This window comes from Watersipora subatra, chromosome 11 (genome assembly GCF_963576615.1).
Source record: "Watersipora subatra chromosome 11, tzWatSuba1.1, whole genome shotgun sequence".
Lineage (NCBI taxonomy): Eukaryota > Metazoa > Bryozoa > Gymnolaemata > Cheilostomatida > Watersiporidae > Watersipora > Watersipora subatra.
In genome coordinates this window covers 4580549-4606006 of record NC_088718.1, presented here as the reverse complement: position 1 = coordinate 4606006, position 25458 = coordinate 4580549, and the positions used below count along the sequence as shown (strand labels likewise).

The window sequence follows — 25458 nt, the reverse complement described above, 5'->3', positions numbered from 1 at the left end:
TCGTGTGATATCAAGATTTGCATCTGATACCAATCTACACTAGACTTGGGATTATGATTAGAGATTACATATGTTAAAATCTCCGCTGATGGAAAACAACAAGAAGTAGTCAGAAATCTCCAAATCACATGATTCACAATCAAAGACCTGAAACATTCAGTTTCACTAAATCAATACAAAAAGACGAATATTCCCTCATTATTTTCACTTTTTCTATCCAGCTTCATTATGGCAGACAGGCGCGTCAGCAGAGCAAGCCAAACTTAAACTTGAAGACTTCTACATACCACAAGACGTGGCACTAAAGCCATAACTCGTAATAGTAGATCGGATTGCCAAGATAAATTTTTGACGTATGATTGGTAACTCTTTGACTTTACCAACAAAACTTCTATATGTGTTCATGAATGAATGGTTTCTGTATCTCAGTTTTTTCTTCATGCAGTTTTCTTCATTTAAGGGTCATCCCGGTTTTCCTCATTTAAGGGTCATCCCGGAGTTGCCACCATGAATGGTGTGCCCGGGAAAAGAATACATTGCTCCCATTTGCGCATGAGATTTGACACTGAAGCACTCGTGGCTGGCCTTCCTAGCACCATCAACAGTTCAGTGATTCCAACCAATGACCTACTGATTATATTCTAGCCACTAATATTATACACCATTGAACATTATGAACCAATATCTCAGCTTTTATTATTGAATAATTTATGATCTTGTTTCTTGGATAGTTGATATTATCTACTAAATATGGGTATCTGTGTTGCGTTGTCACAGGCTGATATATAAACAGCTTGTAAACTTCTCCAAAAACAAATAATATATAGAATACAATAAAAAGATATAACTTCACGTAAAGAATCATTTTCAACATTGGTACAATGAGTGTAAATATACCCAGTTGTACTTGGCACACAAATGCCACTATTTATCATAAAATCAACGATTCCATTACCACTCTTTTTATTACTGGTTAGTTTACAAATTTCTTCCAAGGTTAAGAGTATTTACTGAACATGAGTATCGCAGGTTGTCATGGATTTATGTACGGATGGCACAATTCTCTGATCAGACAAAAACAAAAAATGTATTGCCAACATTAGTATAGTTCATGCAGATGAATTTAATTCTTGTAAGAATGTTCCATTCACTTGGGTTGGTGTGGCTTCCGGCCGAGTAACATGTGCACTTCAAGATTATACGTGAATTCGCTGGACATGTCAGTGGTTTCCAGTGCATTCAACAATCTGCAACGATATTCAAACATCACTGTTGAACTTTCAGGAGGAACATCATCAGTTTATTACGGTAAAGCTCTTACATTTCAAGTCAATTCTGAGTATTTGTATAAATGTATACAAAACACCATTCAATAAATCTATATAAATATATTTCTCAAAGTTTGTGTATGTGTGTTTTTCCAGGTATAGCTATTGAAATCTTTCAATAAAGAATCCGTATTGCATAAAATTTGAACCTGGGCCCTCCCGTTTGTTAGTCCAATGCCCTACTAATTTAGCTACACTAGCTAGATAAATTCACTAAGCAATATATAGGAGCAAATACTCTACAGCTTTAGGTCACCACGCAGGGTGATTGCTTAACGTCACGAGAAGCTGGTCGCTCTTATTAGTAAGCGTACTCAAATTACCATTGGCAATGTGCCAGGCTAATAGCAAGGGGCGAGCTACTCTCATTACCTCTCATTGTTTATAAGCTGATTTTTAATACCTGCACAGCGCTGGGTAGCACAGCTAGTACTAATATAAAATGGATTTTCCCAACTTCTTATATAAAAAAAGGTGTGAACAAAGAAGAACAAAATGAATGAGAGCTTTGTTCTTGTACCAATGTTTGGAGGTTTTGCTTATATCATGAAGACTTGCAGCTAATGGAAAGTTTAGGTACTAGTCTACAGTTAGAGAATCCGAGTTATTTGCTGGATTCATGTACGAGGTTTTTGAATCATTCTTAGAATCACTAAAAGAATAAAAATATTAAAACCAATAGATAACTTACATAATGATTTTTTATGGATTTGTAAAATAATTTCTACTAATTATGCGCACATCGACAGTTGTTAATGCAGTATGACCAGTCAAACATGTTCCCCTTTTTCAATGATTGATACCAAAGACAATCTGACCTTCGGCATGGCTTGTAGCAAAACAATAAGAACAGAAAAGAAACATAACACACGCATTGTTCTTTTTACGTTGAACTGTAAAACAGCTGGCTAAATAATTACCCATGATTAAACTAATTGAACATTTTTCAATGGATGCTGACTTAAAATGTAAAATTATAGTAACCTCGCTGTAGCATCCTCCATCCACTGTTTAGTCAAATCAGGCTCTGCCTCTTCCATCTTTCGAAACCTTGACAAGGTTTTATGAAATTGCACAAAATCCTCAACGGTGTTTGTTATAGGATGCAGTATGTTGTCTATTCTGAAATGAATCAATACATTTGTGCCACACTCATACTTCATGAGACTTGACTTTATCCTTGTTATCATATATAATTACTCTCCAGCAAAAGTCCCATTTCACTGTCAATCGGTTGGAGAGTGCAACAAACACAAAAAAGCCCCAACTTAGTTTTACATCTGATTTCAAGGAAAAAGAGTCATACAAATTTGCATCTTAGACTATCAAAGTTACAAAGTTTCCATGACACAGTAACCTGCAAGTTTGTGTCTTCTGCAAATTGGAAACGGCGACAATTCGCAAGTCAAGAGAGTTTTGTTACTGTGACCTTAGAAATCGTTATCTTTTTAATAAAGCGACCGTGATAATCGACACTATGCAAACATCCATTGAATCAGTTATCACATGATAATTCAATGTGTATACAACTCCAAATACGCATCATGGAAACAGTGAATATTCAAATGAAAAGGCCTATAAAGTGAGTGATGGTTCTAATCGATACAACCTCATTTTGTTATTTCAAAATAATAACATAAAACAAACTAATAATATGAAACTACTAGAAAATATTTTTATACGCCTCAAAGTTATAAAATATATTATATTTTGTAAGTTAACTTAAAGATTAACTTACAAAATGTTAGTAGATTTTATCAGAAAGTATCGGTATTTTTCTATCGTTATGATTGTTTTTGATGTTTGAGGTGTTCTGACTGCCAGGATGTTTCAAGATTAAAATTAACAAAACTAGATCACAGCTAAAGAAGAAAAATATGTGCGAAAGATGACACTAGTTGTTATCGTTGCTATAGTTGATATCGGCTATTGCGTTCAAGTTGCAGCGCTACATGACCTTATTCTACCGGTCTCTTAGAAACTATAGATGTAATGATCGCACTTTCATTTGATCTGCGCTACCTATGATCAAGTTTTGGCTACAATCAAACTTTGTCGATTTTATTCCTGAATCATCCTGACAGCCGGATCACCTCAAACATCAAAAGCAATCGCAAAGGATAAAAAATACCAACAAATTCTGATGAAATCTACTAGTTTTATGCATGTTCATCTTTAATATGAATATTGATTATTGATTGAACACAGTTACCAACAATTAAAGATAAACTTTCTGTGCAAAGACGTTTTGATTACCCATTCGGACATTCAGCTAGTCTTTACTATAATAAGAGCTGTGTCTGTCTGTCGCCATGCTACGAGCGTTAGGGAAAAAATGCACCGCATGGTAATTGAACTCGGGTTACCGAGTTTTGCTGAGAAGTGCTCTAAAAACTGCCCCACCGGAAAACATTGCAACATCATGGAATAATTGTACAAATACACATATAGTTATTACACATGAACGGTCTCTTAAGCCTGGTTTCCATATGACAGCGCAATGATCGCGCGAGGCCCAGTGATCGTGCGCAATGCATTTCTTGGGCCGCGAGGCAGTGTTTCCATATCGTGCGTAAGCTCTATGCTTGCTTTGGACAGGGTGAATATTTTCCTTACTTATTCGTAGGAGAGACATAATTCTTCGGAAAAACAGACCTCCGTTGCGAAATTACGCTGTCATATAAAAATCAGGCTTACTCTTTCGTACGGGAGACCGATTTCTTCGGAACAAAGCCCTTCGCTGGAATTGTGGGATAGGTTGAAAAGGTCTAACGGTGTATTGTGGGATACATAATCGCACGCACCTATCGCAAGAATCCATTCTGTTGGATACTTGCGATCAGTGTACGCACGTCGCGCGACCGTCGTGCGTTGACGTTTCCATATCACAACTGGCCTACGCACGACGTCGTGCGCCTTGTTGCGCGCCTTGCGCTGTCATATGGAAACCAGGCTTTACGATGGGCAGAACTGTCGTTATAGTACTAGTTAAAATAATGTTTAATTACCTTGTTTTGTCAGCATAAGGAATTTGGAAGCATTCATCCGTGTAACGGCGTTTCACCATGTAATTACCAGGGACAAAAAAGCCTCTCTCCTCGGGTCTATCAGCTATCTGTAATAAGTTAACAGGCCTATTAGTATATGAAGTATATGAAGCTAGTAGAATTTAAGCAGCATTCATTACTTCCTTGACTTCTAGTATAAAACACTTATAATAAGTATTTTGATTTTTTTTATGTTTGCAACATTTTACAAACCCATGAAAAATGTGTAATTTATGTATTTTTTCAGTGATACTGAAAATGATCAAAAACTTTCATACAAAAATCCTGCAAATAAACTCGGGTTCTCCAACAGTAATCTGGTAGCTAAATTTTTCCATTAGCTGTCAGGCTTCACGAAAGAGTTGGTAGTAAATATTGTTTCATATAAGGCTTCATGATGTAAATGAAACCTTCAACCATTGGTACAAGAAGGAAACACTCGTTCATTTTCTTCGGTGTCTAATCTATTCAAAACCATTTTGAAAAAGTTGACTTCGCTGGCTCTTGGTAATTAGAAAAGAGACCCCATTCATGAATGCCTTCTAACAAATGCCTTACCTATCAAATAAGTTATAACTTATAAAGTTATCAATTTTAAAAGATTATTAGTTAAGTTTCTATAAAATTAAAATAATGGTATAGTGGAAAAGATTTAGATGATTGTATATATCATTCTATTTTCAACCTAATGGGTATGTACAATAACAAATACTTAAATAATTGTATGTCATGAATTAGGAAGTGTGATGGAGATAATTGAATGCATGTAGAGTAAAATGCTACAGAAGGACCTGTGAAGTTAGGACCTATGAGTTTATTTAGTAAACCTCAAAACAGGATTAATTATGAGGTAGCAACTGTAACTGGTACTGTTTTCCCTCACTACTTCGCCTAATAAATGACGTCGGCCACATCCAACTCTGCTGCAATCAACTCGAGCATGATCCATAATTAGTTTACTTCATTCAAAAGTAGGAAATCGGCGAGGTATTGAAAAAAGCCAGCAAGTTAGTATTTATATTTGATAGTACCTTTTGATGTATATTTTTTTAACATTTTATACCCTAAACTGTACTGCATACTAAAAAAATACTTACCGAAGTTGTTTTCTCAACTTTAGACGGATTGAAATTTACATACAACAATTCTAACATGAAAAATTGTTTCAGATCTCGAACAACCTTCTGGAAATGATTATGTTCGAGAAGGGAGGTTCCACTGTAATTACATGATAAATCATGATGCATAACGTAACGATTATAAACACACTTTTAGGCACAGGCTGGCTTTAGATGGATGAACATGGCTTTTATTACAGTAATGATTTAAACTAGTTTATGTTACTAGCCTAAGTTACTCAAATTCATTAGGTGATCATTTTATTACCCATGCAACGCCTAGCAAATTAGGAAATATACATAGTGTTAGAAACAGGATTTGCTTCAACGAGGCTGTTTCCAGTTCATGGAATTAGCTACTTTTTATGCTCATGTGGTTCAGGTTTAAGCTTATTCTCTTTTTCATAAAATCTCCAAGTTTAAAAATTTTTGTTTTCAAAACAGAAAATGTTGTTATCACTCACAAAACTAAATAATAGTCTTACAATAAAAAAGAGCATCACCATATCAGATTATGATGTGAAGATAAAAGGTATAAAGTACTGTCCCCACCAATAAAATTAACCGTCGTTGTTGTTGCTAGCAATACCTCCTTAAGTATAGGATCGATTTCAGCAGATTTAGGATGGTTTGAAGTTTCAGGTGCCGTTGAATAACTGAATAAAGCAACAACCCCTCCAGGAGTTAAAACTCTGTCAGCTTCTTTATAAACTTGCACTATATCCATACAGTGTGCTGCAGCTGCTACTTGAAGTAATGATACAGTCTCATTTCCGACAGGAAGTGCTTCCCCTGCTGACACCCTATTAGCAAAATTCCAGGAATTAAATGTCAAAAGCTGTTTTTCCTTAAACCAATAGAGTGATAATCTCTTGCCTAAATTGTATATCATCAATAAATTGTAAGTGAACAATAAGTGCATGCATAGAAAACATGTTAACAAAATGTAAAAAAAGAAATACAGTCAAACATGGATAACTCGCCCATGGATAACTCGAACACATGGTTAATTCGAACGGTTTCTTTGGTCCGTTCCCACGTAATGATAAATTGCTATAGATAACTCGAACTCAACACTGTTAACTCAAACTGTTTTTTGCCCAACGGCTACCGAAACAGTTGTTATCGCTTTAGAAAATCACTTTATTCCAAGTCATAGAGGTAAACCTCATCTTTTCGTAATTCATAAGCGTCGTTATTACCACCATCGGCAAAATATTTTTGTCAACGACTTTTCTAAAGGTTTGGTGAAATTTGATTTATACTGCTATACGATGAATAGCACGGGCTAGCCGGGTCACGCGCGCAAGGATTTTCACCACGCACTTACAAAACAAAAACAGCATGTTGTTTTTGTTTTGTATGTGTGTGGCGAAAATCCTTGAGTGCGTGACCCGGCTAGCCCGTGATGAATAGTTTTCCGACGTTGATTCCGTGTTGAATCAACGTCAACATCAGAATGTTGAATGTTTAAAACATCTTAAAAATTGTTGTAATTAAACGTATACGTTGTCTTAGGTAAAAAAAACTATTCATCGTTTGACCTAAACACAGAATACGTGTGTACATTCAATAAGTATCCATTCAAAAAGCGTGAGTGATATACAATGTACCGTAAAACTTTTAATTGAACTGCCTCGGAGTGTTGCTCTTAACGAATCCCAGGTAAAGTAAGGTAATCTTTGCATAAACTTCAAGAAAAATCGGCAAAATTGATCGTGGGTAAAACGCTCAAAAGAAAAAGATGTCTTTTCTTTTGAGCATTTCAACAACGATCAAGTTTTGCCAATGTCAATCTAAAAAACATCCTGGCAACAACATCACCTCAAACAACAAACCAACCTCAAGTGATAGAAAAATCTCTATACTTTTTGATAAAAACGTTTTAAACTTTACATTAGAAGCATTTAATTTGAAACAAGCCATTTGTGCTTTTGATTTATATTATAGTTTGTATATGTACATGTATCTACTAATAAATAAGTAAATACATGGACTTGTTACAGTGCTCTGATAACTTGAACGCTCTGATAATTCGAGCACTTTTGCTCGGTCCCGTGAAGTTCGAGTTATCCATGTTTGACTGTATTTTGACACAATGTAGCATTCCATGTGTACACCTTGGAAGTTTCATGTTATTATAGAGCATGTTTTGCATCTTTGATAAATGATTATAACATGAGAAAAACAGTTTTCTTATCATCCAAGTCATAATGTAGTAAATCATGGGTTAAAATCCAAGTCAAACAAGCAACATGCAAGTAAAGGTAAGTATGGGTAAGTATAAAAGGTAAGTATCATTGTCATCCTTTCGGTACCACCAATGATATACAGCCCCCCAAGGATAGCCGACGGCTATCATATGGGCGGGGTTTAATGATGGAGCTCTATTAGGATTGTGCTAGCCTGGGTTTCGGGGCAAACATAACTCTAGCGGGGCGGTCGCGTTGCCTTGTTAGGTTTTAGAAAACACGAATCGCTGTTATCGTTTCATTAGCTTATTCAGCCAGTAGACCCCACAGGTCACAATAGCAAACTTTGCTTTTCTGCAATGTAGGGGTAATACCTAACCAAAATAATGTATCTATTCAAAATAAAACATTTCAAATTACCTACTTTTAGTAATTTTAAAATTAGTAAAGGTCGTAGTATATGCCTAAAGTTGAATATAATTACCCGAACAACGGCATTTTTTTTTAGTTTTTGATTAATATTTTGCCACCCCTAATATAAAATGGCAAAGTCTTTCATCGGTTTCACATTGTTTTACCTTGCCAATAAGATGGGACAGCAGGCAAAGCTGTGCAGTGTAGTTTTCATACTCAAAATCTAAATGCAAAACCGAATTTGAGCTATTTTACGATTGTGACTATTAATATCACGAATGCTTGTGAATGGTAACTGACTGATCATAACGGTGACAATATTGGGATACTATATTTATTTGACAACAAAATGAATGCAACAGATAAGTAAAATAACCACGATAGTTCATAATATTCGTAAATTTACAAGGTGCTTAATTCAGCATATTTGTTTGTTCGGGTGCCGTGTTCGGGTTAATCCCAACAGAGCTTCATCATTAAACCCCGCCCATATGAGCACCGTCGGCTATCCTTGGGGGCTGTATATCATTGGTACCACTTAGGAAAACTATTACATCAAAGTAAAGAGTTCTGATCCTAAATAGTGCATCTTTGAATCTCAATCCGGCATTACAGACATATCTAGCAAAAATATATATAACATGTTGAATTATACCAGTTGTCAAGCCACTTTCAACCTAATACATATGTTAACCACTTACTTAAAGTTAACATTCTCCGGGTGTTCGCTTTTCTTTGCCTCTGCTATCTGCTCTTTACTGATATCTATCCCCAACACTGAGTCAAAGTATTTTGCTAGTGGAGCTGTAGACTGGTGCCCAGTACCGCAGCCAACATCAACAGCAAAAGGAAACTTGTTGACTTCATTTGAAACCTTCAGCAAATTAAAGTAGGAAAGTTGAACAAGATAAACTTATAACATAATGAGTAGTTGTTTAGACGCATTGATTATTTATTTATTATCAGTAACTTCATAAGTATTTTATACATAACAGCTGTTAGAGTTGTCTTTTCATTAAAGTTTAACATGCTGAGCTGAGACATGAATCAGCAATATGAAGTTCGAGTACAGTGTAGAGTTACTAAATTGGTTTTGGTTATGGAACAACTTGTTGTTTGTCACAAGTTGTTACAAACAACTTGTTATAACAATGTTATAATTTGTAACGGTTGTTTATAACAATGGAGTTAAAACAATAGGATTTTTATCATAGTTGGACTAAAGATAATGTTCTTATAATAGCTGAAATAGAACAAATAGTGAAATAAAATTGCCTTGTATCGTTATGCAAACGCTATATCAATTGCAGATACAAAATATTCAGATATTCTAGGCAGCTAAATACAGTATTATATTATCGCAATATTATAGCATGATTAATATTAAATAGAGATGCAAATAACATGTAGTCAAATAGTTAACTTGTGTTTGGGAGAAAACAGTCACTGTTTATTATGTCGCCGACTATTCGTTCAGAAAAACCTGCTTGAATGTTTGACACGTGTCTGATATACAAAGATGGAAAGAAGTTATGAAAAAATAATAATAGCACAGTACCTCAGTGGGACCTCAGCAACATACCTGCCAACTCTCACGCATTGGGCGTGAGACTCACGCAATCACCCCAAAGAAAAAACGGAAATGCGTGAGATTTTTGCCCCAATTTCCACAATTTTATATATACTATCATTGATACATCAATTGCCCCAAAACCAAATCTCACGCATTGCCCCACTCTTGGGTTGGCAGGTCTGTTCAGCAAACACGTTGTTTGTTTAAAGGTCGGAAGTAGATAAATCTATTGCTAATGTTGTTCACTACGTAGTGCCATTGGGTAAAGATTAATAAAGATATTTACAATTAAACTTACACCATTCTTTAAAAAATTGATGCATAATGTAAAAACAGAATCAGGATACGAAGGTCGGTATATGGCGTAATTTTGGGGGTCCTCCCATGTTTTGTGACGATTCTGACGACCCGACGACAGGGATATTTAAAAAGTGACAGACGAGACGACCATTTACCAATGTAGGTGACGAGGATTGCGTAAATAGGATTACTAAAGGTACGGCTGCACGTAACGAATTTTTCGTTGGTTCGGAGTTCTGGCCGAAATCACGAAAAACGCAGAATTAATCGGTCAAAATTCACAGAATTATTTGAGCTGTGCATGCCCACCGAGTTCGTCGACGAAACGCTTTTAACGGATTAAACAAATTATTAGCGAGCACGATTCTAACAGCTTTAGCAATTAGTATAGTCCAAGACATGTACCGTGACACACAATAAAAATACGGAAGCATTTCAACATAGAACACACGATGTAACTGTCTAAGTCGCGCTATTATCAGTTAGCAAACACGACTTTAGCAAATTTTAAGATAAACGTAGTCTGAAAACATAATGCGACACACAAGAAAATTATTACAGAAAGTTATCATAGTAAATACGATGCAACTGACTTGTTTGCGCTAGAGATGTCGACATTCTCTACCACAAAACTTTTGCTGCTAAAAAGGAAATATAATTAAAAAATAAACAAATTGTAGCTATAGCGTCCAAACAATAAATACATTCAATAACGCAATTTAAGCAATTGCATCGTGTGTACTATGTTGATTTGCACTTATACTTTTACTATTGTGTGTCATTATACGTCTCTTTGACTATAATAATTGCAAAAGCTGCTGAGATCGTGCTCGTTAGCACGATTCTAGCAGCGCAGAATAATTCTGTGTGTTTCAATCATTTTGTGATTTTGGTTAGAACCAACGGAAATTTTGTTACGTGTGTTATGAAATTACATTTTGGCGAGTCCAATGATACTAATTTTTATAGCTTATGTTCCTAGAATTATTTTTTTTGTATTGTGTGATTTTTCTTTTGTGATCAGATGGCTAGCTTTACTTTTAAATGAGATAGCTTTTTGTTTTGCGTTTAACTCACTCTCTTTTTGATGATCATTCAGTCAATTCGGACGTGTTTTAAGAAGAGTGTGTTAGAGGTAAATAGAATTCCATCGGAATTGTTAATTTTCCTTGTCGTATTTGTAATTGTAATTGTAAATTGTATTGTATTGTATCGTTGTATTGTATGTTTTGAATCTGGGTTGATTCTACAACTTGTTGTACAACCCAGATAGTATTCATTTGTAATAAAGTAAATACTCACTAGACAAAGGACCCGTGTTTTTGATTTGGAATGATATTTATTTGAGATATATAACCAATTCCATTTCATTGGGGGCTTGTCCGGGATATTTAAATTTAGAGTTGGGATTTAAGATTCTTAACTTTGAGTTTATTTGTCTAGTGAATTTGTCAGTCTGTGTTAGCAGTAGCTAATTGCAATTATGTCAAACCATGATGACTCTGTTGAGGCTGGGTATATTGATGGAGATGACATATTTTATGACAGTAGGGAAGACACTTTCCAATCTACCACTGTAGGTTTACCTACTATACCTTCATTTATTCCACAGAGAACTATTCCTCCTACACCTAGGCCTAGATCTACCGTAGTAGTTGGGTCATCTTATCCTTCTGTCACCCCCAGAGAAACGTTATCTGCTGAGACTGTGATAGATGATGCCTATAATAGGTGCTTTCCCAGCTCAGAGCCACAGATAGGCCTAAACATTTCTCCGGTGCCCACTGCTAGGTCAAAATTAGTGAGGATAAATCAATATCCTGATTCTTTAGGGAAGAGATTGAGTAGGCCTAACCAAACTGTAAATAAGTTTGAAACGACTCCTTGTGTTTCCGACGCCTACGCAAGTACAGGGCTGCCTGTGTTACATAAACCCAGTGCTGCTGAGTCGGCTCCAAAGCCGTTGCATTCTTCAACCTCAGCTCAAATTAATAGTAATACCGAAGATATGTTGCGGACTTTGGTCAACGAGTTCACCCACGCTATAGAGGAAAGGTCAACTTCAAATGTAGTCAAATCAACATTGAAAACCCCTCGCTTTGATGGTACAGGAGATGTACATCTGTTTATACAACAGTATAATGATGTATGCGCATTGAGTGGTTGGGAGGAAAGGGTGGCTTTAGCACAGCTGAGAGGTGCTCTCGATAAAGGAGCAAAAGAAGCCGGCAGAGCTGATAGTGTTAAAGAGGTGTTTCGACGGTTGTTATACATGTTTGGTCTTTTACCAGAGGAAGCACGTGAGAAACTTCATCAAACCCGACGTGAGCCTGGTGAAAGCTATATGAACTTGGGAAACCGGGTAGGAAGACTGGCTCGTCTTAGTTATGGGGGTCTTGGTTCAGAGGTGGAAAGTACTCTTGCTGTGGAAGCGTTTGATCGAGCGCTAGACGACCCAGCATTAAGGCAATATATATCCCTAGCCAAAGTCAATACATTGGATGGAGCTGTTAAAGCTGCAGAGCGCTATGTAATGCTTGCACAAGTACCTCCTAAACCTGCTCCACGACTGGAGCGAAGTGCTAGAGTGGCTGTAGTGGACTCCACACCTGACGAAACTTCAAGATTCAAAGCCGGTTGCCCGAAACCCGACAAATTTGAAACACTGTTAGCTTCATTCTCCCAGAAGTTGGATGCACAGACTAAGCAAATTGAGGAACAGTCACGTCGTCTTGCTCTCTACGAGCAAGGTAACCGACGTCAGACTGACAATTTGTTGAGGCCTAATTCTTCTTCAAATCGTGTTAATGCAGAAAAGAATAGTCGGGCCTGTTACCAGTGTGGCAGTACATCGCATTTTAAGCGAGAGTGTCCACAATTAACCAGTGCTAAATCTAAAAATTCTAGCAATTCGGAAAACTAAGTAGGTCTGCACAGAACACTGCGGAGGCTGGTGGTAGACCGGAATCATATTTCCGCATAAACAGTGGTGGGGAGGAAACAGTAGTTAACATTGATAGCCGAGACGTGGTAAAAGAGCCAGTTGAGGTGCCTGATCACCTACTCACCAACAGGTTACCTGCGTCAACGTACGGTTCTTCAGTTACGACTACTTCGAACCAAACCACTGCTTGCACAATATCGGAAAACTTTTCCGTGAACATGGCATCATGCACACCTGCGTTATATTTGCCTGGAAGAGTTGGGCGTATAGCAGTTCGCTATCTATTGGATAGCGGATGTACCCTCAACATTCTCTCCAAAAGAATATTTAATAAACTTCCTCAGGTTACTAAGAAGAGTATGAAGCCTTTTCATTGCAATACTGGAACCTTGGCAGATGGGTCAGGGTTGCCAATTGAGGGTCAGGTAGAGTTGGATAGTAGACTTAGATCAGAAATGATCAATGTGTCTTGGGTAGTAGCCAACATTGAACCTGACACCATTTTAGGTATGCCTTTTCTGCTAGGTAATAATTGTCAACTTTTCTGTAGTAATTTCACATTAGTAATGAATGGTAAAACTCTACGATGTTCTGACCGCCATGGAGTGGACTACACTAGCTCTGTGCAGGTAGTGTCTGACGTAGATGTTCCTCCGCAATCTGAAAAACTGTTGGATTGCCAATTATCAAGAGTTATCAATTCTTCTGTTGGAATGGTAGAAATGAGTAGAGCGACAGTTTCCAGAGGTTTAGCTTTGGCTTCTTGTGTTGTAGCATGCACCAAGGGAGATAGGTTTGTGGTCAGATGTTTGAATCCACAAAATAAGACGGTATTCATTCCGTCTGGGTCAATTATTGGTCAATGTTTTAGTGTGGAAAGTGACCAGCTTGTCGAAACGCCAGTCGAGTGTGACACAGGTCAGAATTCAAAGCAAGGGGAATTGCTATCTGATAAACCTGTACCAGAACACTTGGAAAATTTATACAGAGAAGCCAGTAGCATTTGTACACTGACATCACAACAGAAAGTGATTGCCGGCCTACTAGACCGGTTTGGAGATGTTTTCTCTGCCGGAGATCACGATATGGGGTGCACAACTCTGGTTCAACATTCGATTCCTATCGAACCGGGAACTAGACCCATTAAACAGGCACCTCGTCGTCTAGGGGCGGAGAAAGAGGTGGAGGTCGATAAGCAGGTTAAGAAGTTGATCGAGCAAGATCTTATTGAACCAGCACAGGGGGCGTGGAGTTCTCCAGTGGTGCTGGTTAAAAAGAAAGACGGAAGCTGGAGATTTTGTATCGATTATCGACGACTTAATGCCGTCACGGTACATGATGCTTACCCACTTCCCAGAATCGACGAAAGTTTAGAAGCTTTAGCTGATAGTCAATATTTTTCTACTCTTGATTTAATGAGTGGATATTGGCAGGTTCCTTTAGATGAAGACGCGAAGAACAAATCTACTTTTTGTACTCGAGGAGGGTTATGGCGATGGAAAGTCTTACCATTTGGTTTGACCGCCGCCCCGGCCACTTTCCAACGTACGATAGAGCGGGTTCTCCACAGTCTTCATTGGAAGTCAGTGTTACTCTATCTAGACGATATCATTGTCATTGGTAAAACCTTTGAGCAACAATGTTTGCATCTAGAAGAGGTCCTATCACGTCTTCGCGCTGCCGGGTTAAAGCTCAAACCATCGAAATGTCACATTTTTCAACAAAAAGTGAAATATTTGGGTCATGTGGTTAGTGATGCAGGAGTGTCTACCGACCCGGATAAGATAGCCGCTGTGCAGGAGTGGCCAGTTCCAGAGAACTTGACAGAGCTGCAATCGTTCCTCGGGTTCGTGGGGTACTATCGTCGTTTTGTCGACAACTTTGCATGTAAAGCCCGCCCTTTAACTAAATTAACTGGGAAAAATACACGTTTCCAGTGGTCAGAGGAATGCCAAAAAGCGTTTGATTTTCTTCGACAATCTTTGATGACCGCACCTGTCCTGTCTTATCCTAATCCTCAGTTGGAGTATATCTTAGACACGGATGCCTCTCTAAATGGTGTGGGCGCAGTGTTATCCCAAATTCAAAAGGGTGAGGAAAAAGTGATATCGTATTACAGCAAAGCTCTTTCATCGGCAGAACGCAATTACTGTGTCACACGTCGTGAGCTCCTAGCTATTGTGAAGGCGGTAATCCATTTCAGACCTTATCTATACGGTCGAAGATTTAGAATTCGCACCGATCATGCTTCTCTGCTCTGGCTGTGCCGGAAGACAACTCCTTCAGCACAAGTGGCTAGATGGCTAGAAATTCTAAGTGAATTCAATTTTGGTATAGAGCATAGGCCCGGCGGAGTCCACAGTAATGCAGATGGCCTGTCACGCCGCCCATGCCGCGACTGTTCACAGTGTGACAGAATGGATCGCACTGGTGGGGGCCCTAGTTTACCTGATATTCGTAAAGAACTCTCAGACATGAGAACCCAGGAAGATACGGTTGTCACCGATATTATTGGCGAGCAACTGTATGGTGCTTCTGACTTTGTTAGTCACTATGATAATCCCTCTAATGAGTGCCATAGTGTCTTGCAGGAAAAAGCCAGAGATGGTTCTCTTGTGTGTCCAGTTAATGGAGACAATCTGCAAGACAGCGGGGAAGAACAAGTATCTCTACCGCTACCAACGCCTGATTCTACCGAAACCAACCTTGTACTGAGTGGCGCTCAGAAGGAACAAGGAGAAGTTTCAACGGTATATAAGGCTGTTGATGACCAGGTAGCTATTGATGCATCTATCGTCAATTTGGGAAGTTGGGAACTACGAAAACTCAATTCAATGATGTCATTAATGAGAATTCGAGACGATGGTGTCCTGGTTGTTCGAATTCTCAATGGCCAAAGAACTAAAGAGGTCATTGTCTGTCCTAAGACATTGCGAAAGGATTTAATATGGTCCACCCATACCCTCTCTCATTCCGGTCGGACAAAGACCTTAAAAAGGTTGAGGCTAACCTGGTATTGGCCGGGCATGACCGCTGATGTACGTAGGCTGTTACGTACTTGTGAAATTTGTCAACGTGCTAAGTCCGGGGGCCTTCTTCCCTCTTCCAGGGCTGGGCCACTCTGGGTTGGTCGACCATGGCAAAAAGTTGCTATTGATTTAGTGGGACCGTTGCCAGAAACCTTGAGAGGAAATAAGTGGGTCTTAGTTCTTACCGATCACTTTACTCGGTGGCAAGATGCGTTGCCTCTTTCGGATGCAACCGCACCCGTTGTTGCCGAAGCTTTAGATAGTCGAGTTTTTTGTTATTTTGGTCTCCCTGAAGAACTTCATAGCGATCGTGGTTCGCAGTTTGAAGGTGAACTTATGACCGAACTATGTCGTTTTTGGCGAATAACTAAAACACGTACTACACCGTACCACCCTCAGTCTAATGGAGTGGTGGAACGGGGTAATCGAACTCTTGGTGACTCACTTCGATCCATGCTCCTCAGTTCCGGACAAGAACAGAATAACTGGGATTGTTTGCTACCTCAAATTATGCGAGCTCTGCGAGCTACTCCGCATTCAAAAACTGAGGAAACTAGCAACTTTCTCATGTTTGGACGGGAATGTCGCCTGCCAGATCAGTTGATTGGTGGTACGTATTCATGTGAGCTGAACACAAGGCTAGAGTATGCCCAAAGACTAAAGGAGCGTCTAGAGTCAGCTCATGATCTGTTGAGGTCCCAACAGAGTTTACTCATGAGATGGCCTGACTCTGACGAGGAACCCTTATTTAAACCCGGCGAGTTGGTTTTGGTACAACGCAAGCGAAAGAAAAAAGGAGTTAACCCTAAGCTTCTGCCAAAGTTCGAGGGTCCTTTTTTTATTCGCAAGTCATTTAATAATGGCACCTATAAAATAGACGGCCGAGGAGTAGTCAACGAATGTCGATTGAAATTATTTGTTCCTTGTGCTGACGCGGACGGTCGACAAACTCCTCATTTAGGACAAACCACCCATCAGTCTATTCTAGAGTACACAGATGAACCTGACAACAGGTCTGTTCACTCAGACTTGGCTGGTGATCCTGTTGTTCCAGAACCTGTGTTGCCTACGGGAAGGTTAGGAAGGACTCGACGCCGACCGAGGCATTTATTTGATTACACATTGTATTAGTTTTGAGTAGCGGTGCAAAACTAAACTAAGTAGATTGACTTCTTTGGTAGTGTCAGTTGTGATAATTATGAGCATGTAGATCTAATTCTCTTTTCATATGTAATTGTTAACATAGACTGTTTGGTTTATTTCCCTATGCACGAGGTGAAGGACTTTCTGTCTATCATTGCACACACCAGCATGCTGCACCTACAACTACTTATGGCACCAGCAACTCTTCCTTGCTTCCAATTCTGAAGTTGGTTACGTCTCTTACTACAGATGGCGGAATCGGTCCCACTCCAAATTGAAGTAGACGTAGAGGAGGAACAGATTGTGCTGGATAATAATGAAGACGAAAATTTAACGGTATCACCGGAACCTGAAGAACCGGTGGTCAATGTAGAGGAGCCCGAAACTCAGCTTACGACCACGGGCCCCGTCAGAAAGCGACTGCGCACTGTAAAGTTTGTCGATGAACAAACATCCGTGGAAGTCAAGAATGCCCGCCTTCACCCTAATGGATGCAAACTGTGTTCGTTTACCATATCTATCCCTGACAAACTTACGGAGCATATCCGCACCCACTTCACAAGGTTTTTCTGCTCCTGTGGTGTGTCGGAAAATATCAAATCGTTGATCGGCATGCATATTCAACAGCAGAAGAGGAACTTGGCCGCCGATCACCAGGACATAACGAGTTGTTATGAAGTGGACCGAACGCTTTTCCAGAATTTCCTACAGTTTGTGGGGTTACCAGATTCTACAGCGTTTGGAGAACTGGTGCACAGGAAGGATGGTGCTCGCAGCATCAAAGTGGAAACAGTAACTGCCCCAGCCACCACTTCTAATGATGCGTCATCCCTCAGTGTGACTTTCAACAAACGGAATCGGGATGTTCGGCTACTTATGAATGAAGAGGAGTCGACTGCTGCCGCAGCAAGCATTCGTGCTGGTCGGGAACAAAAGCAACAACAATCCCATAAACCATCCTCGGCATGTGTTGCTGCCCTCCGACCTGCCCTGAAACGAACAATGAGCGGTAGTGTTGTTAGACCCTCGACTCCTTTCACAGCGGTTCCCCGACCAACTACGCTAAATACGGCTACTACCAATGTACACTGCAATGCTGAAGTTTTGGTACTTCGAGAGGAGTTAAAGAGGGTTACTGCAGAACGTGATCGCCTCCGCGAAGAGAACATTGCTCTGCGAGTGGAAAACCAAGGCGCTCGACAGACGATTGGAACTGTACAAGAGCACCTTTCCCAAATCCAGCAAATTGGGAGACACCTGGGAATGGTTAGAGATTTGATTCACAAATTTATAGGGAATTAAAGTTGTACGAGTTTCCAATGTTGAATTGGGGTAAAACTTAACAACTTCTCCTATTAATAAGTTTCGACGAATTGTCGAAGAACAAACTTATATGTAATTTCTTTTTGTTGGCAATCGATGCTAAGATCATGTTGATACTGTGTCGCATCTAGGGGCGGAGAATGTTATGAAATTACATTTTGGCGAGTCCAATGATACTAATTTTTATAGCTTATGTTCCTAGAATTATTTTTTTTGTATTGTGTGATTTTTCTTTTGTGATCAGATGGCTAGCTTTACTTTTAAATGAGATAGCTTTTTGTTTTGCGTTTAACTCACTCTCTTTTTGATGATCATTCAGTCAATTCGGACGTGTTTTAAGAAGAGTGTGTTAGAGGTAAATAGAATTCCATCGGAATTGTTAATTTTCCTTGTCGTATTTGTAATTGTAATTGTAAATTGTATTGTATTGTATCGTTGTATTGTATGTTTTGAATCTGGGTTGATTCTACAACTTGTTGTACAACCCAGATAGTATTCATTTGTAATAAAGTAAATACTCACTAGACAAAGGACCCGTGTTTTTGATTTGGAATGATATTTATTTGAGATATATAACCAATTCCATTTCACGTGTTGCCGTACCGTTACTAACTTATTATTTGTTCATAAATCACCACGGTCACCCGAAACTTCACTAGTTTTGGTTTGAAGCATCTGGCCCAGCATTTACAGACTGCCAAATAATTAAATCAATGAAATGCCACGACATTGACAGCAAATCCGTTTCTAAGTCTGTGACTGACAGTGATTATTAAAGGCAATCTCGGTCTATTTTCCGTACAAGAAATATAGCTCTAAAAACCTAAGACGGCTGTCACTCTTCGCGGAGTAATCAGCAACGCTCCCAAACATCACTAATATGTTTGTGAAGGTCGCTGGTTGAGCCATGCTTTTGGTTAGCAGAAGTTCAAACCTAGCGAGTTTCAGATTTTTAACGCAACCCAGTGCCACCAGTATAGATATTTGTATTAAAATAACGAATGTGAAGAAAGAGGTTGTTTTGGTTACCAATTTGAAAAAGGTGACAGTGATTTTAAAAGTGACGACAGTGATTTTAAAAGTGACGACAGTGATGTTAAAAGTGACTATTCTGACGACAGCTTTGTGTGATAGGACCCCCAATTTTGAGCAACCAGTTTGCCTGCGAAGTATCGGGTACTCATGGCAGTATGGCTCTTTCAAACCGCCCGTTCGTATATGGGTCACGATTTCAGTAAGGTGGAGTAATAGATATAATAATAGGGTTTATTATATCTATGGGTGGGGTTAAGTAGCGCGTATTAAATTACCTTAAATAGCGAAAACGAGTAAATTTGATGCCACGTGCATTTGCTGTGTTTGGAAAAGTTACGCTCATTTAAGCCAATCAAGTATGCTTTTCACAATATGAACTTTGTTTAACCAATAGAAGCTTAGAACAGACTAAATTTTCCACGTGAAACCATTGCTATGTAAACCGGAAATAATAAAACATGGCGTCGCATAAGGCTAACGAGTTTTTTTTCATCCACATGATTGATAATGTTGAGTGAGCGAGTTTTCTGCTTTGGGTACTCATTCTGAATAGAGATGATAGGAATCAGTGATGTAATATTTAGATTTTAAATATCGTGTTTTTATTTGTACAACTATCGGCTTTTGCAGCATAACAGGAAGAGAGTTAAGTGGGCAGCTAATTAATCTAATAATCTGATTGTCTAATGTAGACATACCTGCCAACTCTCACGCATTGGGTGTGAGACTCACGCAATCACCTCAAAGAAAAAATGAAAATGCGTGAGATTTTTGCCTCAATTTCCACAATTTTGTATATCTTAGTCTTGGTCAATCGAACCCTAAGACCTCGATCCCCGAGGAAAAAAAGGGCCATCATGTACGTATCTAGATCTAGTTCAAATGTTTTCAATAAAAGTCAAGTAATATTCGAAGTAAGTAAAATCATGACTATAAAAAGTGCGTTAAAAATTTCCTCGTAGGTCGCGAGAAGTTCTCGGTAAAAAACTGTTATGGTAAAATGTTTTGCTGGCTGGAACAGCCCTAGGTACGTCATTGGATACCGATCTGGTATGATGTGAGTGTGTGTCATTGTTTATAATGCTAAAATTATTGATTAAAGACTCATGCACACTGCTGGAGAGAATTTTTATAAGTAAAACCATTCGAGCCGACTTCCGTCTGTTCTTAAGCAATTCCAACCCTAATTTGTCTCTGGCCATAGTTACGCTTTCCACCCCTTTAAGATCCGCAATAAAACGCACAGCGCGCCTCTGGACATTTTCCAGTTGTGTTTCATGTTTTATGAGGTATGGATCCCATACCTCACAAGCGAATTCCAAAACGGGCCTGCACAGACTAAGATATGCAATTTTTTTGACGTTTCTGGGTGCTCCGTGTAATACTCTCCTCAACATCCCTAACCTTTAATATGCTCTAGAGGTAATGTCATCTATGTGTATGTCCTATTTAAAGTCATTAGAGACATTCACTCCCAAGTATTTAAAAGATTCCACAATCTCCAAGTGTACGCCATAAAGGGTATACGATAAATTAACTTGGTTGATTGGTGGCTTCCAGCCAAACAAAACTACCTGGCATTTTTTAACATTAAACTCCATTTTCCATGTGTTAGCCCATCGCTCAAGAGATAAAAGATCTTGCTGAAATAAAAGCGTATCACTAGGCGTTGTAATTGGACAGTATAAGAGAGCATCATCAGCAAAAAGGCTTATAGAAGAATGTTGAAGAGAACTTCCAATATCATTAACATAAACTAAAAACAGTGAAGGGCCCAAAACAGAACCCTGGGGGACTCCGGATGTAACTGCCAAAAAGCTTGAGTTACTTCCTTGGATAACCACTCTCTGAAATCGATCAAACAAAAAATTTTCTATCCATTTGATTATTGACTTGTCAATTGTAGTACGAAGCAATTTGTCAATTAACAGACCATGGGAGACTTTATCAAAAGCCTTGGAAAAATCCAAGACTGCTGCATGTACTGATGTTTCATTACCAACAGCCGCCATTATTTCATTTGATGTAGAAACAAGCTGAGTAGCACAGGAGAGTCCTCTCCTGAACCCATGTTGGTCAGGGCTTAAAAACTCCTCAAGTATTGGGCTTATATTGCTAAGAATAATATGCTCTAAAAGTTTGCATGATATACATGTTAAAGACACCGGTCTAAAATTTTCAGGGAGCTCTTTGTTCCCTTTTTTAAAAATTGGTACAATATTTGCAGTCTTCCAGATGTCTGGCAAAACTCCAGTATCCAAAGAGTATTGAAAAATTAGTGTTAAAATTTCAGCGGTATTATTTATATCAATACTAAGATCGTTTTTTGTCAAGCCATCTGGGCCCGGAGCTTTGCCATCTTTAAGACCTTTCAACATTACTATGACACCATCTTTAGTAACAACTATCCGACTTTTTGCTACCCCATCACTATAAAAAGTAGGCCTGTGGTCTGTTTTTGAAAATACGCTTTGGAAAAATGTGTTAAAAATCTCAGCTGTCTCTGAGCAAGACTTGTCCTTAAAAGCTGACGTACCGCTACCACCACTCCGGCCACACTTTCTTCGGTAAAAAGAATAAAAAGGCTTACTGTCCCCCTTGCTTAGCGGTTCAAAAAGAGTTCTAATGTAATGCTCATGTTCCATTTTTCTGAAAACCTTTTTGTTTGTTCGTCTGAGTATCTTGTACTCTTCAAGGTCCTCTGGCAAGCCCGATCTTTTAGCTTTGTTATACATCTTTTTTTGTTGCGTAACAGCTGTTTTGGCCTCTTTATTAAACCACATAGGCTCATTTGGTTTCGAATTTTTGATCTGGTATTTGGGAACAAACCTTTCAATTGCCATCTGTAAATCACTCTGAAAACAGTTCCAAATCACATTTATATTTGCATTATCCCTAATCAGATCTTTTACTTTCACCAGTGTATTATCCAGATGTTTTATGACAGCTGGGGTATTAGCCTTTTTGTACAAATTTAAAAACTTTTTTGAGGTAGTAAGATGGCTTTGGACTGGCTGGAGCTGTAACTCCACCATGAAATGGTCACTCAGGCCAGGCTCAACAATATTCAGATTGTCAACCAGCTTCTCATTATTAGTAAGAACAAGGTCCAAGATATTCCCTCTAACGTGAGTCGGCTGTGTCACCAATTGGTGGAGCCCATAAAACAAAACTAAGTTTAAAAAACATTTGTGTACTTCTCTCTGATTTGAACCGGGCCTAACGGCCATATGCTCCCAATCTACATCTGGAAAATTAAAATCTCCAACTATCATCACAATATCATCTCCAATATACTATCATTGATACATCAATTGCCCTAAAACCAAATCTCACGCATTGCCCCACTCTTGGGTTGGCAGGTCTGAATGTAGATAAACATATACGTGTAATCAGTGTTTAAAGTGTAAGGGTTGTTATGGGGGTACTCTATGGTGACAGTTGGGCGAGATGACTCTTTTGGGCCAGCGGCCCACCTAAGCCGCATAGCGGCGCGGCGACAGTCCGATAGAGGCGCCGAAGCGCCCTCTCGGCAGAGGGGGGGGGGGTGCGGGGAACTCCCCCACGGAAAATCTTTGTAAGATAGTCTGTCTTATACCTAATTTCCACAGCTTTTCAGTGAGAGAACAAATATTTTGCCATGGTATAACTGGTATTATTTTATTACACAGTAAATTCATCTTGAGTGCTTAACTTCACAGATATATTCGTTAAAATGGAAATGAAATGAGTTTGGAGGAAACAATCAGTGCAACAAAAAAATAAGAAGGGAAATTTCAAGTTTTCTCTAGAAAATCAACTACTCAGGAAAATGAGAATGGTTTAATTTTTAAGCAAGCACATACAGCCTCATCTTTTAACATAGACACAAAAGGAAACCTAGCAAACCGAGGTCACCTTAAATCGCAATAATAACAACCATTAAAGGTGTGCCCCAAATAGCTAAGAAACAAGCGGGTCTAAAATTTAAATTTACTGGCCTCAGACTTTCATCATTCCTAATCATTTAAGATAAAGCTTAGGTTTGATGTAGTATTAGCATAGTTTAGGTAATGAGTCGGTCAGTTATACATAATACATTAATTTACAAGCATTGCCTTGCACGATATTAAATATTTGGAGATGTGTGATACACATACATTCCTCATCAGATATTCTGGAAAAAGCTTTGTGATTAATTGAGGTGTCATAATAGCCTGTGCACCTGATGTGAAAATGCGACCCCTTCCACTTGAAAGCTATTTAGGGTACACCTTTAAATAAACTGAGAGATTCAAGTTGTCATCACAATGAAGGTAAATGATCCTACCATTTCTTTGCCATAATTCCATCATTTTTAGTGACAGGGCTGTGATCAGCTATCATTTCTAGTTCAGGTCATGATAAGTAAGGGATTTATAAGTTTCTAGTGCAAAAGGTATGATCCAATCATTTCTAATGTTAGTAAGGTAAATCAATCATCACACACTCTCACTCACCATTGAAGTAACTATCAATTGGTCCATGACATTTCATCATTAATCAAATAAGAATTATAATGAAGAAACAATTTGCTTCAGAACTTAAATTAGATAAGTTTTCTAAGAAAGTTTATTTCGATTAGCAAAAGACCAAAAAAATGCCTACACACGGAATAATCTCAAGCTACTTGGTGATGTCTTTGGACAGGTGACAAGGACGCCTGTTGATTGTGTTGCTTGAAGAAAAGTTGAAGGAATTTACGCTTGTCACAAGGTAGCATAGTTGATTAGCATTTGAGGTAGCATTTTATCGCATTTTAATAGTATATGAGCAAACTAATGTTAGGGGATACGCTTTCCAGAGGGGAAACAGTCCCAACATCGACAAGTCCGAACCTAGACAAGTCCCAATCTCGACAGAGGTTGGTCCGAATCTAGACAAAGGTTGGTCCGAACATCGACAAAGGCTGATGCAGTTTTACAATAATTTAATCTTCAACAAATAATAAATGTCTTTTTGCAGTTCTATCCTCACTTCAAAAAATAAAAACCAAAGCTACTCACTGAAGTTTAGTCTTCAAATAAAACATTTTGCTAGCATAACAGTCAACCATATTTATGATTGTTACTTGTTTTAGCATTCGTTCTATATTTAGGTTGGGCAAAATATTGTTAGGCCTACATAAGCTGGGGAGTGCTGCATCAAATGGATAACAATATATTTTTGCGCAAATAAATCTTTTACATATAAATCGCTCATTTACTATAAAAATAGTAGATGGTAAAATAGTAAAACTGCTGTCGAGATTGGACCAACCGTTGTCGATATACAAACTCGTCGAGTTTCAAACCAGTCGAAGTTCGGACTATAAACCTTTCCAGAGAGTACCCCCATAATTTCTTTTTAGGGATACGCCGTATCCCTGCGTATCCCCCTATTTCGAACACTGAGTGTAATGATATTGATAATATACGGATTTGTCTATACGGAGAGGGTAATTCCTAATTAGTCAGTCAGCTGTAGGTTGTTTCTCAATACGCGCCCTCAATCTAGAGCAGACTAATGGCAGAATTGTGTCGCAGCTTGCCAAGAGGTTTAGTGAGCACATCTGCAGAGTTGTTATGAGTTTCTACGTATTTGTAGGTAATGTCATTTTGCTCCTTTACGAAGTGGTAGCGGATATATATGTGTTTAGTTCGGTTATGGTGTTCTGCATTATTGTCAGCTATAGCAATCGTGCCCTGATTGTTGCAATATGTGATTGTCGGCGTAGGGACTGTTATGCTTAGCAATGCACAGAGGCTTCCTAGGTAAAGTATCTCCTTCATACACTCAGCTAGAGCCATATATTCAGCTTCGCAGCTGGATAGAGCTACTGTTGGCTGTTTGCGTGTTTTCTAACTTACTGGCGCACTACCTAGTGTACTGACGTAGCCAGTCGTTGATCTTCTATCCTCTATGCTTCCAGCCCAGTCTGAATCTGTATATGCTTTCAGATTGTTGTCAGTAGGCTTGTAGACTAATGTATACAATTTCGTTCCCTTAATGTAC

General features: G+C 38.7%; 1 protein-coding gene across 4 annotated transcripts; it reads right to left on the bottom strand.

The window, feature by feature from the left end:
- Nucleotides 1-671: 671 nt before the first annotated feature.
- Nucleotides 672-20177, bottom strand: LOC137408187 (putative methyltransferase DDB_G0268948). 4 transcript variants are annotated; one of them, XM_068094589.1, is made up of 7 exons: nucleotides 19560-19656; nucleotides 9971-10045; nucleotides 8801-8973; nucleotides 6083-6296; nucleotides 4337-4443; nucleotides 2313-2450; nucleotides 672-1247 (listed from the first exon to the last, which is right to left on the bottom strand). In XM_068094589.1, the coding sequence occupies exons 1-7, from the start codon at nucleotides 19593-19595 to the stop codon at nucleotides 1148-1150; spliced, it is 843 nt and encodes a 280-aa protein (XP_067950690.1). In that variant the 5' UTR covers nucleotides 19596-19656; the 3' UTR covers nucleotides 672-1147. The 4 variants fall into 4 exon arrangements, with proteins under 4 accessions (XP_067950690.1, XP_067950692.1, XP_067950693.1 ...); XM_068094591.1 differs by lacking the exons at nucleotides 9971-10045; nucleotides 19560-19656 and adding an exon at nucleotides 20145-20177; XM_068094592.1 differs by lacking the exon at nucleotides 19560-19656 and having other exon boundaries at nucleotides 9973-10017.
- Between the last annotated feature and the right edge of the window lie 5281 nt (nucleotides 20178-25458).